The sequence below is a fragment of the Haliaeetus albicilla genome, chromosome 20 (assembly GCF_947461875.1).
Source record: "Haliaeetus albicilla chromosome 20, bHalAlb1.1, whole genome shotgun sequence".
NCBI lineage: Eukaryota > Metazoa > Chordata > Aves > Accipitriformes > Accipitridae > Haliaeetus > Haliaeetus albicilla.
Genome location: NC_091502.1, coordinates 4,128,347 through 4,144,264, shown reverse-complemented (window position 1 = coordinate 4,144,264; position 15,918 = coordinate 4,128,347). Strand labels below are relative to the sequence as shown.

At 50.5% G+C, this 15,918-nt stretch overlaps 1 protein-coding gene across 1 annotated transcript; it reads left to right on the top strand.

The window, feature by feature from the left end:
• The first annotated feature begins 5,843 nt into the window (after positions 1-5,843).
• ALOX5AP (arachidonate 5-lipoxygenase activating protein) lies at positions 5,844-14,428 on the top strand. The gene is made up of 5 exons (XM_009911931.2): positions 5,844-5,981; positions 10,581-10,680; positions 11,836-11,906; positions 12,853-12,934; positions 13,564-14,428. The coding sequence occupies exons 1-5, from the start codon at positions 5,912-5,914 to the stop codon at positions 13,724-13,726; spliced, it is 486 nt and encodes a 161-aa protein (XP_009910233.1). The 5' UTR covers positions 5,844-5,911; the 3' UTR covers positions 13,727-14,428.
• The last annotated feature ends 1,490 nt before the right edge of the window (positions 14,429-15,918 follow it).

The window sequence follows — 15,918 nt, the reverse complement described above, 5'->3', positions numbered from 1 at the left end:
CTCAATCCCTGGGAAGGTGGCGGAGCAGCCAATGCTGGAAACTGTCTCCAGACACATCAAGGACAAAGAAATCAGCGGGAGTAGTCAGCATGGCTTCGCCAAGGGGAAGGCCTGCTTGACCAACTCAGTAGACTTCCATGATGAAGTGACTGGCCTGGTAGATGAGCGGAGAGCGGTGGATATTGTCTACCTGGACTTCAGTAAGGTTTTTGACACTGTCTCCCTTAAGATCCTCACAGAGAAGTTGTTCGTGTAGGTGCTGGATGAGCAGACAGGTGCACTGAAAACTAGCTGAATGCACAGGACTAGAGGGTGGTGATGAGTGGCATGAAGTCCAGTTTGAGCCCAGTAACTAGTGGTGTACCCCAGGGATCAATACTGGATCCAGTCCTGTTCAACATCTTCATTAATGGTCTGGATGATGGGACGGAGTGTACCTTCAGCAAGTTTGCAGACAACGCCAAGCTCCGAGGAGTAGCTCATACTCCAGAGGGTCACGCTACCAGTTGGAGCGACTTCAACAGGCTGGAGAAATGGGCTGACAGGAACCCCCTGAAGTTCAACAAGGAGAAGTGCAAAGTCCTGCACCTGGGGAGGAACAGTCCCAGGCACCGATATATGCTGGGAGCCGCCCAGCTGGAAAGCAACTTGGCCAAAAAGGACCTGGGGGTCCTGGTGGACAACATGTTGACCATGAGCCAGCAATGGGCCTTTGCAGCAAAGGCAGCGAACGGTATCCTGGGCTGCATTAGGAGAACTGTTGCCAGCGGGTCAAGGGAGGTGATCCTTCCCCTCTACTCCTACTGGTCAGGTCACACCTGGAGTGCTGGTCCAGTTCTAGGGTCCCCAGCTCAAGAGAGAGACGGGGACATACTGGAGAGAGTCCAGTGAAGGGCCACAAAGATGATGAAGGGATTGAAGTATCTCTCCTGTGAGGAAATGCTGAGAGAGGTGGGACTGTTCAGCCTGGAGAAGAGAAGGCTTAGGGGGATTTTATCAACATATAAATACCTGAAGGGAAGGTGCAAAGAGGATGGAGTCAGTCTCTCTTCAGTGTTGCCCAGTGACAGGACATGAGGCAATGGGCACAAACTGAAACGCAGGAGGTTCCTTCTGAACGTCATGAAACGCTCTTTCACTTGTGAGGGTGACCGAGCACTGGCACAGGTTGCCCTGGGAGGTTGCGGAGTCTCCATCCTTGGATAAGTTCAAAAGCCATCTGGATGTGGTCCTGGGCAACCAGGTCTAGATGGCCCTGCCTGAGCAGGGGGGTTGGACCTGATGACCTCCAGAGGTGCCTGCCAACCTCAGCCCTTCTGTGATTCCGTGATTTTCCTCCCGTGACAGGGTGGCTGGTTGCTGGGGCTGTCAGGAGGCCACCACAGTGACACCCCACAGTATCACAAAGGCTGCTGAGAAGCTGCTTCTTGGGACCAAGGGAGGGAGAGATGACGGAGAGAAAATCCCCACGAGGTGCCTCTGCCACTCACCGGGCACCGCTCAAAGCCTAGAAATCAATAGCTTCCCGGGAAATCAGGGGGCTTTTCCAAAAAGACCTCAGAAAGGGCTCAAATCTCCAGTCTCCCAACAGCAGAGAAAATACCAAATCTGCAGATGTGCCCAGGTCGGAGGTGGGTTTCCAGCATCCCAGCAGAGGGGCTTGGATTCAAATTGGTCTCGCTACGTTGCAGCAACGCTCCAGGCTCAACCTGCTGAAATTTAGTAAAGATAAACCCAAACAACCGCTCTGGGGAAGGCGAGCCCTGGCGCACAAACTCCATTACGCGGGGCTCGCCGGCGAGGCAGGAGGGATGTAGAAATGGGCCCGAGGGTGAAGCGCAGCCTCACTTGGACAAAAAGGGAAATTTTACTCAGGAGAGCAGTGGGTGAGACAGGGAGGGTGAAGAGGAGGATGCGCCAAGGGGCCCGAAGGGACTACGGGCTCTGTCTTCAAGTGCCGTGTTTGGAGCTGAATTTGGCCAAATGGAGTATGGAGACAGTAATGAAAAAGATGAAGTCTGGGAAATGTGGAGAAGGAGGGGGTTTTTGAGGCAGCACTCTGCCTGCTCCCACGGTTTCATTCTCTTGGCCACGCAAAATGAAGGCAGCATTTAAAAAACTGCAGCGTTGCCCTTTTCTTCACGTGGCGCTTCACGTTTCCAGCTCTGTTCACGCTCTACTTTGGGGTTTTGTCAGGCTTCAGAAAGGATGCGATGCTGAAGCAGACTGACATAACGGCAGGTAGTCGCACACACATATGTATGTGTACTATAGATTGGGTGGTTCTGCGGCGCTTTAAATTTGCAAAGCACATTGCTATTATTAACCAACCAGTCCGAGGGACTTGTGTCCCATTGCATTTATGATGAAGTGTGACGGCTGTGCGTCGCCTGACATTTATACATAGGAACTTCACAGAAGCAGCTTTTATTTTAGTAGGAAACACGCTTTCATTGAAGTCCTTGCAGCCCAGCGCTGAGCGGAGTGCATGAGAAGAGAGGAGAGATGAACATCCCAAAAGATATTTATAGATCTGTGTTCCCAGTCCTTTCCTCTTCAGTATGAAAGCAATTCTACAAAAGGATTATTTTGACTGGCTGTTCAAGATTTCCAGAGGAGGAGATTAATGTGCGGGAAGCCTCGCAGCACAACTGGCTTTGCACATTTTCCTGAGCTTCATGGCTCGCTGTGTCAAGGTTATCTTCCTCAGCCAGGAAGATGTGGATGTCAAATTGCAATGCAGCGAGAGGAAGGGCTGGGGTCTGACAGCGGCTGCTGAAGCGCAGAATTACCTGTGCCCGGAGAGCACCGACCACAACTGGGGGTTACAGCAGATGCAGGCACTGTTCCCCAAGGTGGCCATCCCCCCGCAACACACCCCCTTTTTTTTTTTTTTGCCTACTTGAGAAAATCCCCAATTTCAAATGGCCAAATGGGATATGATGGAGTTGTTTTGCACCGATCTTTCTCCCAGGTGGACAGTGTTTTCAGGTGGTGCCAACCTTGCCTGACCCAGACAGTGATCCTGCATGTATCTCACAAAAGAAAGGGGGGCAAGAGCCACCCAGATGTTTAAGTTTCAGGGAGAGGGAACAATTTAACGCGTAGATAAGACAGAAGCTGTTTGCAGAGTCATTTTGGCCCTACCTTAGCCCTCCCTTGCCAAGTCAATTCCCCAAATTGCAAAAAAAATTGCCAGAACCTCCTTTCATCCTGCAGCTATGCCAGCACCAAAGGGTACAAAAAGGTAATGTTCCCTGCCCCAAGGGGTTTCTGCTCTGTCCGACTACATTTACAACAGTGTTCCTCTGCCACAGTAAAGGGACAGGACTTCTTCGGTGTCCCTCATACCTTCTTGATTACCTCTGCTCTTTCTTAAGCAGAGCACTCAGAGTGGTGTCACACTTAAAAAAAAGTAATCAAAAAAACCTGCAGTTCTTCTTTAAAGGCAGCCACACCAAACAGATTCTCGCTGGCAAAGCTTTTTTCTCCCTCCGCACCCAGAAATCAGCTGAGCAAGCCCCGGTGTTGATGTCAGGGCGGTATTTTTTTGCAGGGAGGAGGGCGAAATCCTGTTTTCTTCCACGCATGTGTGAGGGATGACTTTGGAGCAAGCCTCGGCAGGAGGAAGTAATGGGCTGGGTTTCCAGCGAAGCGCCGGTGCTGCCGGTGGGTCCAGCGGTGCTGAGCAGTGCCGGGGACAGGCAGGAATCGGAAGGGGCAGAGCAGAATAGTGAAGCGGGTTTGAGGATGCGGTGAGAGGCGCTGAGCGGCAGGAAAGCAACGAGGTGGAAAACGAAGAGTGGGACGAGGAGAAAGCAAAGGCATCGGCGGCGCAGCCCTCGCAACCTGGCCTGCGCGTGGGAGGGGGTTTTTTTGGGCATTATGGCAACTTCAGACCTTAGCAGCCTGATTCCTATGCCCTTTAACATGAGACTCCTGCCAGACTGAAGCCACCTTTGGGAAGTCTTTGAAAGCGGGGAAACGTGTGCATTTTCGTGGCAAGTCGGAGGAAATCTCAGAGCAGGCTCATCTGCTTTTACTACCCCTCGTAAAAGCAAGCCTCAAGCCGCGTGGTAGGTTTACACCAGTGTAAAACAGGCAGAAGAAAGAGAAGGACCAGTTCCTGCTGTGGGAGGACGGCTGGGAGTCGTCCTGCTGTCGATGCCCAGATCCTTCCTTTGTGGTCACGGCACTGGTCTGCACTTGGACAATATTCCTCTTTTGTCTTAATTCCGTAACCGCTTTTAGGTGATGGTTTTTCCTCTTTAGGAGATTAGTAGAAGCTTAGCATTAAATACCATCCTTAAATACCAGCTATGATCCTGGGCTCGGTAGACCACAAAACATAAACTTTGATGGTCAAGTGGGAAAAGGGCATTCTGTGGGGGAAAAGAGAACTTCAGTCCTAAAAAAAGGTCAAATCTCAACCCAGATACTATTTACGGCTTTGCTGCTCACACAGTTGTGTCCGTGTGGACTATAGGGAAAGTATCCAAGAAAGACAGCCACCTTCTAGTAAGTTAACAGAAGGTCACAACTCACAGCGTTAATCACCTACCTCTCAGCCAGCATGTTTCTATATATTTGTTTGTACCCAAAGTACCTAAGAGTTTTCCCTATCTAATAGTACAGGTGATAATAATTTGTATGATAGAGAGACTGGATAAAAATATCGTTGTAGGTAAATGTGTCCCCATTGAACAAGATGAATTTCACAGCTTGGCCCCTGCTGGGAAGTCCTACCAGGCTGTCCCCCATCCAGGGAGAGGTAACCAGTTATCCGGCCGTGGTTTGGGTGCTGGGTGGCACGCAGACCTTCTGGATAGCATGTGGTGGAGTACAGACAGACAGACAGATGGGGCAAAAGTTGTCCAGGGCTCAGTCCAGTGAAAATGTTGCTTTCATTAGTGTTAAATCCCTGCTAAAGGGAAGGATTTTTCATATGGCTTTCCCCCATCGGAATATGGGCAAAAGGGAGCAGAGCGGTTACAGTCGGCAAGTGATGTGCAATTTGGATGAGGATGCTTTCCAGTGATCTGACAGAAGCTGTGGGACTTTCCGCAGCCGTCCAACACCGCAGCCTGTGCTTCCCTGCCATCTCCGTCACGGGATTGAAGCTGAGGCGTGAACATGGTGCAGCAATTACGTTCAACCGTATTGGGCTTCGACTACTAAAATTCAGATACACCTGTGACGTCTGAGCCTGTAAAGCGCTGAATGCTGGCAGCTGTCACTGTCATCCAAGAAGTTATTTGTAGGGGGAAGGATGCAGGATCCACCCCTGGTAATGAAGGATGGATTTCTGTGCCCACCCGCGATGGTCACAGCATTTGCCTACTGCCTGTTCAAATGTGCCAGGTGGATCAGGAGCTTTTGCTTGCGACCTGGAGATCCAGGGTCTCCTCACTGGTGAGGCTGATGGAGATGGGACCAGGGAGGACACATGTTTGAAAGCAGCAGTGTTATTGAGACTTGCCAACATTATTTGTCCACCCAGCTACCTGTGGGGTGGTCGGGCACTTGCAGGCGATGACATGAAAGCCTGGCTGGTCTCTTCCAGCCTTTCTGCTGTTCCACACAGCTAGTTCAGACATACTTTAGATATCAAGGTTGCTATTTTGCTCCCGTGCAGGAAGGGCAATAGGTATCTTTCCACATTATATACCCTGTTAGATCACAGACATATAATGTCTTGTTACTCCGGGCTTCATCTGTATGTGATGAGAGAGTGAGCCTGGAACTGTGTTGCTTTCAGGCACCCGAGCGCAGGGTGCCGTCACTCTCCTGTGAAACCATAGGAAGTGTTTTGTGATTCAAGATAAGAAAGACCTTCATTTCCTCCTTCCGTGCTTGCAGGGCTGAGCTGCCGCCAAGGCTGCAGCGTCCACCCTCACAACCCGCTCGCAAAATGGACCAGGAAACCCTGGGAAGCATTGTCCTGCTCGCCATCGTCACCTTGATAAGCGTTGTCCAGAACGGTAAGACAAAAATAAGCTTTTATTTAAAGGCTAAAGGGGAGCTGAGAAAAGTTCAGGGGGATGTATGCCGATCTAATCTTTGGATAGATAATCTCTGGTTATAAGTGCGCATGTGCTTAGGCACGACTTTGGCTTTAGGAATGATCTTCTAAGCGTATAATTTTGCAGGCTGTTGTTGCAGTATTGTGGCAGTCACACAGTCCTACTCTTGTGATATTCTGGAGGGATTTTGTTATACATATGTCAGCTAAGGAAAGGAATAATACGCTGGGGTTCCCTGTGACAATATGCATTTAGATTTGATGACTGGGACCTCCTTGCCTGGCTAAAGTCCCAAATGTGGGCAGCTTGTCAGCCAGAGCCCTGCCGCCATGGGCAGGAGCCGGGCAACTGCGATGGGTCAGAGCTTTGCACGGAGCTGGGCGAAGGGGGCAAAACTGCACCGACTCATCGGAGGGATCTGTTGGGGTTATTTGTGGGCAGGCAGCTCTCCTGCTTTCCTACATCTCCAGGTCCTACAGTTCAACTGATCATCTGTGGTCCCAAGAACGCTGTGCATTTCCTGCAATGGAGAAGTTTCCTTTTTTTAGCTCTTATTCAGAACTCTACAGTCCCTAGTATTCTTCAGAATTTTAAAAATAAAACAAGTTTCTCTCTTGTGCAAATCTGGTTTTAACTCCATCATTGTCTCCTACAAATAAACACTTAATCGTTTTAGCAGGAAATTCTGCCCAGAATACAGAGAAAGGAGGGAGGTTTGCCCAAGCTGCACTGAGCTCGCCCAGGTTTGAGAGTTTGGCATGGGGGGCTGATGCGAGTGCTAGAAATCTTCTGTGAAGGCTTCTTGGTATGAATGGGAGATTCCCACTGAGCACAAACCCTACCTTTGGTCCTAGGAAATGGGCTATTCCTGGGCTGCTGCCGAGAGGGGAAGTGGTGGGAGCCTCAGCATAAGCCTGACTGCCAGAAGAAAAAAAAAAAAAGACTTACAGTCTGGTTTAGTTTTGACATAGGCACCAAATGCCACTTCTTGTAACCCAGTGCTCTTTTCTGGTAAATGCACAGTGTGTGGTGTCACCAGAATACAGCACATTGAGATCAGACCACAAATTGCAATTAAAAAAATGTTTCAAATACACATTTCTTGCTATTTAACCAAATGACTTTATATGCAGTTTTTTTCCTCTCACTCTGAAACTCAGGCATTTGCCTTCCAGCCTGACATGCACTTTTACCTCATGGAAATCTGTCTCTGAGATTATTGACCCGACTGCTGCAAATGGGCAACGCGGAGCCTGGCAGAGGGCTTAGTGTACCAAGGACGAGTGGCACGCAGCCCTAAACCATAATTTCAGACCTTGCATCATCGGATTTCCTTCTCCCAAGCTTACTGTCTAGAAAGACCCAACTGATATGCAGTCCTGCAACAAGTGCAATACTTATGGCGATAGAAATGCTTGTCAAGGGATATCAGTTGTACTGAACTCTGGCTACAGCTCTGGTTCAGCAAAGCACTTGGGCACCTGCTTGACTGTCTTTACGTGAAGTCAATACCACGTCAATTCAGGTTTATATGTTTTTCTGCATCTGGTGCAGGATTAGAAAACAGTTTGGGTGAATGTTGTCATTCCTGAAGCTGGAGGTGGGCTGTGGTGCTGCCCCAGTCTGATGTCCGTTTACTGTCACCTTGTTTGTGGCAGGAATCTCCATATCCTACAGAATGACTCGTGTGGCCGGATGCCGCTGAGTCACACATGTAGCTTTAGGTTTTGTTCTTGCATCAGAGAGATGTTGCAATTCAGCAGCTTTTGATGCAAATCAGTGGTCATCGCTGAGCAGTTCAGGATGGAGGAAGCAAAGCGAAGTCAAAGGGAAGAAGGGCCAACCTGTGTGTTTGCCAGCACTCGCTAGGTTGGAGCTTCAGTGCATGGTTTCTGTTGACATGAACTTGTGAAACAACCAGGCTTGGATTGAACTCTTGTCCGTTAACTTGACCAGAGAGGGACTACAGTGGTTCAGGCTCAGGGCAGCCTGTGCAGCCCTGGACATCATCTCCTGGTGCAGCTGAGCAGAATGAAATCCCTCAGCTCCAGGCTTGCTCCACTCACTCATCTCATGCCGGCTTGTGAAACCAACCTCTTGCCTTGAGGTTTAGAATAAAGAGCAGAAAGTATAACCACGGTGTTGCAAGCTGCTTCATGCTGTAGTCTTCTGTTTCCCTGATGCCAGATTAACAGCAGCCCAATGTTGCTGATACCTGGCAAGGTCCACCACTGGATGTGGTCTGTCGGCTCTGCTTTGGTCCTTTGCAGAGCTTCAGAAGCTGGGACCCACCTCTCGGGTCGCCTTCTGGGGAGATTTTGGGAGACTGCATGGCGTGTGAGGTTGACAGGGCTAAGGAGCCACAGGACTGCAGAGCCACTTTCAGGATGAAAATCTCACTTGAAGCAGGAGGTTCTGCCTCTCCATATGGTGGTGAGATGCTGGGTTCCCTTCCAATTTACTGCCCTCACCTTGGGGGTCCACGTGGTCCTAAGGAAATACGGCCGCTGCAGCGGGTTGGAGGCAAACGACCCAGGCATTTTCTCTAGCGAAGAGGTGGGTATCTCGTGGGAGGTGGTTGTCTAAGCTCTTTCATGAGTCAATGGAGAAAGATCAGCACTTCAGGGGGGTGGTGTCCCTCATGCCAGTAGCTCTCTGAGGGATGGATTGACCTCTGGAGGTGGCTTTCCCCTGTTTCCTTCTGTCACCCACTGTTTACAGAAGGAAAACATCCATCTCCCCAACACTTCTCAATGTCTCTGAAGTAAGGTGAGACAAAGCCTGCTCCTCATCCGTGGTGCGGGTGTACATGATAACCCCACCTCTGTCCTTTGCCCTAATGCCCAGTCCATTGACCAAGGATCCATACGCCACATCAGAGACGGCAAGAGCTTCCAGGACAGACGCCCAGACCTCCACAGCCAGATCCTTTCCAGGAGACCCAGCACCCCCATGTCTGCCCAGCCCTGATCCCAGAGACTGTGCACCCAGAGTGTCACCACCAGCACCTCCAAGTTCTTGTCCTCAGTGACCGCCATCATGTTGGACATGTCTGTGTTCAGCCTGATGGCTCTCGGCATCGTGGAGTCTCTGCAGCGGCACGCTGGCATTTGGGAAGCAGCAGCAGAGAGGGAGATATATATGTATAGCTTACTCTTGGCTTTCTCTGAAGCTGTGGCATCTTCTAGTGATTTCACGTACGTGCTAAAAGGAAGGGAGGAGGTATGCTACCTATCCCAGGGAGCCCATGCAGTCCCAGACCTGCAGAAAGCGGTTTCCCATCACAGCAGCTTTGCACTGTACAAAAAATCGCCGTCCGACCTCATCCTCTTCAACTAGGTTCTCTGAGACCCCATAGGCAGGTTAATAACCCCATGCCAATGGCTGGGGTGGCGTGCAGATGGAGATGATGGGAATTCTTGGTGACTGTCCTCCAGGAGCCGGCCAGTGCACCGCACTGGTGACAGTGGGAAGGAGGGTCTGCAGCCTGGCTGAGAGCGGGGACACTGGCTTAAAGCACTGTGGGATTTTTCTGGAGAAAGGCTGTTTTTACCCAGGGAATCACTTCATACTGGAAGGCAGAAAACTCAGTAGCTTTTAGTGAAGGCAATGGAAGTACAAAAGACCTACTTACAGCATCAGCGAGGGGAAAAAAGAGGTAACTCTTCAGATTCCGGGGATGAAATCCTGCAGCTTATCAAGTTACACTTCTGTTGTTAGAATAACATCTTTCCAGATGGGTTATCTTTTCTATATCTCTTCGGCTAATATTCTAAACCACAGAGCGATTTGGGTACGCTGAGGTGGGATGTGCGACAACACAGAGCTTGCAGCTCGCAGCTTGTCAGGGCTCTGCCTGGTGTATTTACACACATGATTGATGGTCTCAGGTTTAGTGTCATCAGATAAAACGTGTTTGTCAAGCACATGGTACCTTATCTCGAGGTGCTGCATTTTTGCAGCAGCTAACACCCTGACACAACACTGTTGCTTAAAAGGAGGATGCACGCAAGACGGACGTGTAGAGATCAGCCATCGGGACCAGGATTTCAAGGGGCCTTTCGGGAAAATGAACCAGCCCTGCAGGATGTCCCTGCTTGGGCAAACGGGTATGACTAAAAGAGAAGGGACTCCCTTGTCTCCCTGCTCCGTTAGAGACCGAGATTTGGGGTTGGCAGCTCTGGCTCGAAGGTTTTTTACCCACTGGGGACTGAAAGGACGGAGTCAGGGCTGTACTTCTGCAGCAGACGGAGGTGCAGGCTGCCAGAAGGGCAGCGCGGGGATGAAGGAGGGCTGCGAGTTGAGAACCTGCTGTCAGTCACATAGGAATGTGTGGGCTTGTTTGAGGTCGCATCGCCCTGCACACTTGCACGGAGGGTTTGGTTATACCTCGGTGACAGAGCAAGCACCCTGGCCACATCCTGCACCTCCACGCACCCGCGTCCTCTCCTGCCGTCCAGCCTGGATGCTCGTGAGAACAGAGCTGAGCCCACAAAGCCCAGCTCCTGCAATATCACCAAATTGCATCTCAGATCGAACACTGTGTTCTCTTAACAGCTTTTTTTGCTAGCAAACTGGAGCATGAAAGCAAACACTGCAACGGCAAGGGGTTCCAGCGGCCAGGATCCTCCGCCTTCGACCGCGTCTACACTGCCAAGTGAGTAAGCAAGCCCTGAGGAGCTGGTGCGGGCAGAGAGGGGTTCGTCTCTCTCTTCGTTAGGGTTTAATCCAAACTCTTTTATGGTCCAGACTTTGCTCTGCAGTCCCATTGCTGTGGTGTGCATTGCAGCTGCATTTAGACCCATGGCTCTCCAGTATGTTTGCTGGTGAACCCAGCTCCTTTCTGGACACCAGCGCTGTACGTGTATTGGACTTGCAGCCCTTGTGTGTGTTACGTCCTTCCATTCGGCAGCCCATGCACCCCGCAGTAGCTAATGCTGGAAGTGTGATACAAGCACAGCTCGTGTCCCAAGGGGTCTGTGGATCAAAAAAAAAGAGCTGGCGGGGAGATGCTGGCTTGCTGAGGAGCAGGTCGGTGGCAGAGCTCGTACAAACCCCCTGTCCCTCTGTCCCCAGGCAGCTCCCGCAGCTCACGGCTCTCCGCTTCTCTGCCCCATCGGTACCTCTTGTCTTTGACATCCCTTCAGAGAGAGCAGGGGGGAAAATTAATTCCAACCCAGAAGAGAAAAGAACATAAAATATTTTTTATTACCCATGAAGTACTGCTTGAAACTGGATGGGGCATCCCAGTGTTGCCCTTCACAGGTGTGCAACCTCTGCCAAGGGCAGAGCGCTTCCCCCTTGGAAAGCATTCCCAGCCAAAAGAGGCAGCTGGAAATCATTCCTGTTCTCCTGCAGAGACACGTTAACTGTCAGACACTCCTATTTGCTGTGGGATTTTCCTTTTGTTGGTTTCACGCAGCTCTCAGTGCCACTAATTTGATTAATATGACTTAATTACAAGGATATCCCAAGCCAATAAAGCATACAGCATCTATTATACACATGCCTCGATCAAACAGGTTAGAGGCTTTCACGGGTGCCTGGCGTGTGTGCAGGGCGGTTTGTTTTCCTCGTCAGGCAGGGCAAAGGCATCCTTTATCCCAGTAAGGACACTGGGAAGCAGACCTGCCGGCCAGGTTCGGGCACGGACACGCCAGCCGGCCCCCAGCAGCCGCCTGGGGTAAAAGCCCACCCGCAAGGGCGTTAGTGCAGCCCAAATTCACGGCCCACCACCCTTTGCTGGTGAAACGTGTCGATTTGGGTTCTATTTCCCTGTGTTCTGATTTCTCTCCTATAAATTTCTTTCTAGCCAGAACTGCGGACACGCGTACCCTACGTTTCTCGCCGTGCTTTGGTGCGCTGGCCTTCTCTGCAGCCAAGGTAACACTCATTTATTTTTTTTCCCCTTCAACCTTGCACCACTTTCAGCAAGGGATGGCAAGTGCTTCGGAGGTTACACTTCCAGGGACCAAATCCTCCTGCAGCGGGGGAACCTGTCTCACCCGGCTGTCCTGCAACTACGCGTGCTGTTTAATTAGCAGCACACTCCTGGCAAGGTTTATGCCAACAGATGTAATAATAATACAATGCTGGGGACACATACAGGCATTACGGATGAGATCCCTCTGTTTTGGGTGGAGGGTGTAGTACTTGGATGCTGGATGCCACATTATTCACTCTCAGGACTGGAAATGGGCTCGTTTGATTAAATTGCCAGAGCTGCCAGCCTTACCCAGCACTGAGGGCAGCCCAGGAGTACCTACCTGCATTTCTAAATATGATCCCCTTCGATGCAATTTGAGTTTACCTAAAGTTGAGTGCTCTCCTGGGGTGCGTGGCTATTCTTTCTGGAAAAGAGGAGTTTCCCGACCAGAATAATAGGGGCTTTTGCCTGCAGGTATGGGGAAGGCTAGAATTAGAGGGAAAAGCCCCTTTTTATGTGCTCAGAAATGAGTATTGGACCCTAGTATAGTCCTCCACCTGCTCCTGGAGAAGTGCATCTACCTTTTATTTCTGGCGAAGACAGTGCCTGGGCTGGCACCCTCCTCCCCAAGCCCGGCATGCCCCACACTGGGTTTCCAACAGGGACGAGTGTGTGCTCTGCAGTGGGCAGGATTATACCCACAAAGTCTTCAGAAAAGCCAGAGTGAGGGCAAGGCGAGTGCTGTTTCCCACGCAAAGGTCTCTGTCCCGGTTCCAGCCCTTGTCCCATAACCCAAGGCTGCAGATTCCCATTTCCCAGTCCAGCCCAGGCAGCAGATGGGGACAGTACGTACAGCGAGACCCGGGCTGGCGTTTGTAACGCCTTGTTTTACCCTTTACCCAGCTCCTGCCGCCTTTGCTGGCCTGATGTACCTGTTTGTGAGGCAGAAGTACTTCGTGGGCTACCTCGGGGAAAGGACTCAGAGGTAAGGACTTGAAGACCCTCTTGACAAAACCCGCGATGCGGCGGGAGCGCAGCCGGACGCTGCCGATTCCGCAGGCACCGCGTCTGGCTCGTGGTGCTGCCCGAGACGGGGGCTTGCACGGGGGGGAGCGGAGGAAACCCCTCCTTTTCTGGGTGCAGGAAAACCTGTGGGAGACGCGGGAGATGCGGCAGCACCGGGGTCAGGGGGGCTGCAGGAACAGAGCGGCTGCTCACAGCCTCTGCGAAGGCAAACCTTGGCACGTTTGTGCCGCTATTTGGACAAGGCTGTCCTTTTAGATTGATAAAACTCAGTACGCACACGTGAAAGAAGGTTGTCCCACAGCCTGTCATGACTGAGAAGACATACGAGCCCCTCTGAATAGCCACTTTCGTAAGCAGCAGCCTGCACTGAGCACCGGAGGCCAAATCCAGACCCAAACAGATACTGAAAATGGCATTTAAGAGCTCGTGGCTGCCTTGCAGTGCAAGACAGAGCAGAAATTTGCCCCCCTCCGTCTCAGCCCCCGAGGTCTTTCGGCTTGTCTTAACAGCAGAGTCTGAAGTCTAAGGACTTCTCGTGTGAGGTGACGTACATTAACGAATTGCTTTCCCCTCTTTCTGTCTCCTCAGCACTCCCGGTTACTTGTTTGGAAAGCGCATCATTTTGTTTCTGTTCCTCATGTCCGTGGCTGGAATACTCAACTACTATCTCATCTTCTTTTTCGGAAGTGACTTTGAAATGTACATAAAAACGATAACCAGCGCAATCTCTCCGTTGCTGCTCATACCCTAGCTCCCTGCAGCACTGAGGGGGTCAGCGTGCTTAATATATCGATACCCAGAAGCAGCCATAATTCAGCTGTTTAAGACGTGAACCCGTAACCCTTTTAGATTGCTGTAAATCTCATGCTTGATGGTCTTTGTAGTTTGATTTAACCTTGCTTTTTCCTTCAGGAAAAAGATTTATTGTGAGCACTCGGCATGCCCAAGGAATGGTAACAACTTCTAGTTAATTCTTTAGAGTTTTTTTCCCTAAACTGCAGCCTGCAAGCTGATTGCATGACTGGAAGGGGCATTGTACGCTTGCTTCATAACTGCGTTGTACTTAGCTTTTGTCCCAAAACCCAGCGTCATTCCCGACCAATAGCTCCTGCAGTTATCCTCAAGCACAGGCACAGATTTTCTCCAGCATCCCGCACACCCCTGCCCATGCAAAAGCACGGACCAGCCTCTCCACCTACCCTTTCCCTCCCACTTGTTGATGACCGAGCTCCCGCTGCTGCAGAAGGGTGGCAAATTGGCCTCTGTCTGGTCTTCCTCGATAAATATTCATGCGCGTAACGCTCCCAACACTCATCTCATTTACACTTCAGCCTTTTTGTTCTCCCAGAGCCGCGGAAAGGGGTCTTGCGTAAATGAGGAGCCGGTGTATTGACGTTGGGGTTGGTTTTGTTTTGCTTGGCTTTGTTTAATAAAACAGGCTAAAAGGATGAAATCTGTTCGCTCCCATTTTCTTTGCCTGGTGCATGATCCCAGTGCTCCACGGCTCGGCAGCTGGCCGGTGAGCGGAGCAAGGGGAGCAGCGTCGGGCTTTTTGTGCAAGCTGCTGATCGCCCCGGGCACGGCCTCACGAGGATGCGAGTTTAACAACTCCCTCTCTACTAGCAAGTTCAATTTTCTGCCTCTGTCACTAACAATGTGCCCCTCCAAGTCCATACCAAGGGGCGAGGTTGATGAGAGAAGCGGATCGAGGTAGGCAAACAGGCCAGCGCAATCGTTTTAAACTTTGCTACCCTATGAGTGCTTAAGCTCTTAAGGCTGTCTGATTGCCATACACAGGATGGATAAAGCTGTACTTTATGACTCCTTTGGGAGGGACAGAGACTCCTTGCTATGTGAGAAGAGGGTTTGCAGAGCTGTTCGCAAACGCAGGTGCAGAAAGCCGACTGCCTTTGGACCACACCAAGGCTGGTGGGTTTTGTTGCTGCCCGACGGGGCAGAGGCATTTGTGCGTGGCTACTCTCCTCTGCACCCGGCCATTTGCCCTGCCAAAATAACATACATCTGTTTTTTTTCTTATTTTCTACAGGAATTTTAGATGGGAAAGATTAGTAATAAACATACTTATTGCATGATGATTAGCTAATAAATGTTCTCACTGGTTAGAATAGGTAATTCAAAAAATATAATCTAACCTCCTAACCTATAGCTGCTGAGACACCTTATTCCTGGGTACAGCACTTAGGTTCCTTCCCTCCCCTCCTTCTCAAACAACCGTAACACACCCCAAACCCTGCTTCACCCAGGCTGGATGAGTCTCCCCTGTGCCTTTTTGTCCTCTATCGCAAGAAGCAGCTCACTTGACCTCCTTCTGACGTCTCATGCCAGCATGGGAAGAGGCGCTCCACCAGCCAGCTATAAAAGGCAGAGGATTCAAATGTCTATTTTGGGTCAGATAATCTACCCCAGCACTCTCAAGCCTCTCTGTTGACTCGATGGTTGGTTTCTGCACAGCTGTATTCAGATAAGATCAGGTCATCTTCTGAGGGAACTAAGGCCCACTTTTTGCTGTAATTATTTATTTTGCAAGAGTATCTCCTGCTTACTTCCTCAAAGCCTTTCTGATAACAAAAGAGATGAAAATGTAGGCAAAATCTGTTTTCCATCTATCTATAAATGCAAATTATGATAGTATCAGACAAACAGGTGATACATAAATTGATCACTATGAAAATTCTCTGTGAATGTCATGCTGTGTTTTCCACGTTACAGGCAAGCCTTGTGGTTGCATTTGCCTTCCCACTCTTTCTATGAAAGGAAGGCAACGTCAGTGCTATTTGGGCTTTCCCCACTGTGTTAGACAGCTCTGGTTTTCGGTTTTGGCAGTAAAACCACCCCGATCTGGGTGGTACATTTGCCAGCACTTTGCACACAAGCGAGTCAGAAAGCCACAAACGTAGGGTCATTCCAGGGGTGTTGGACTAG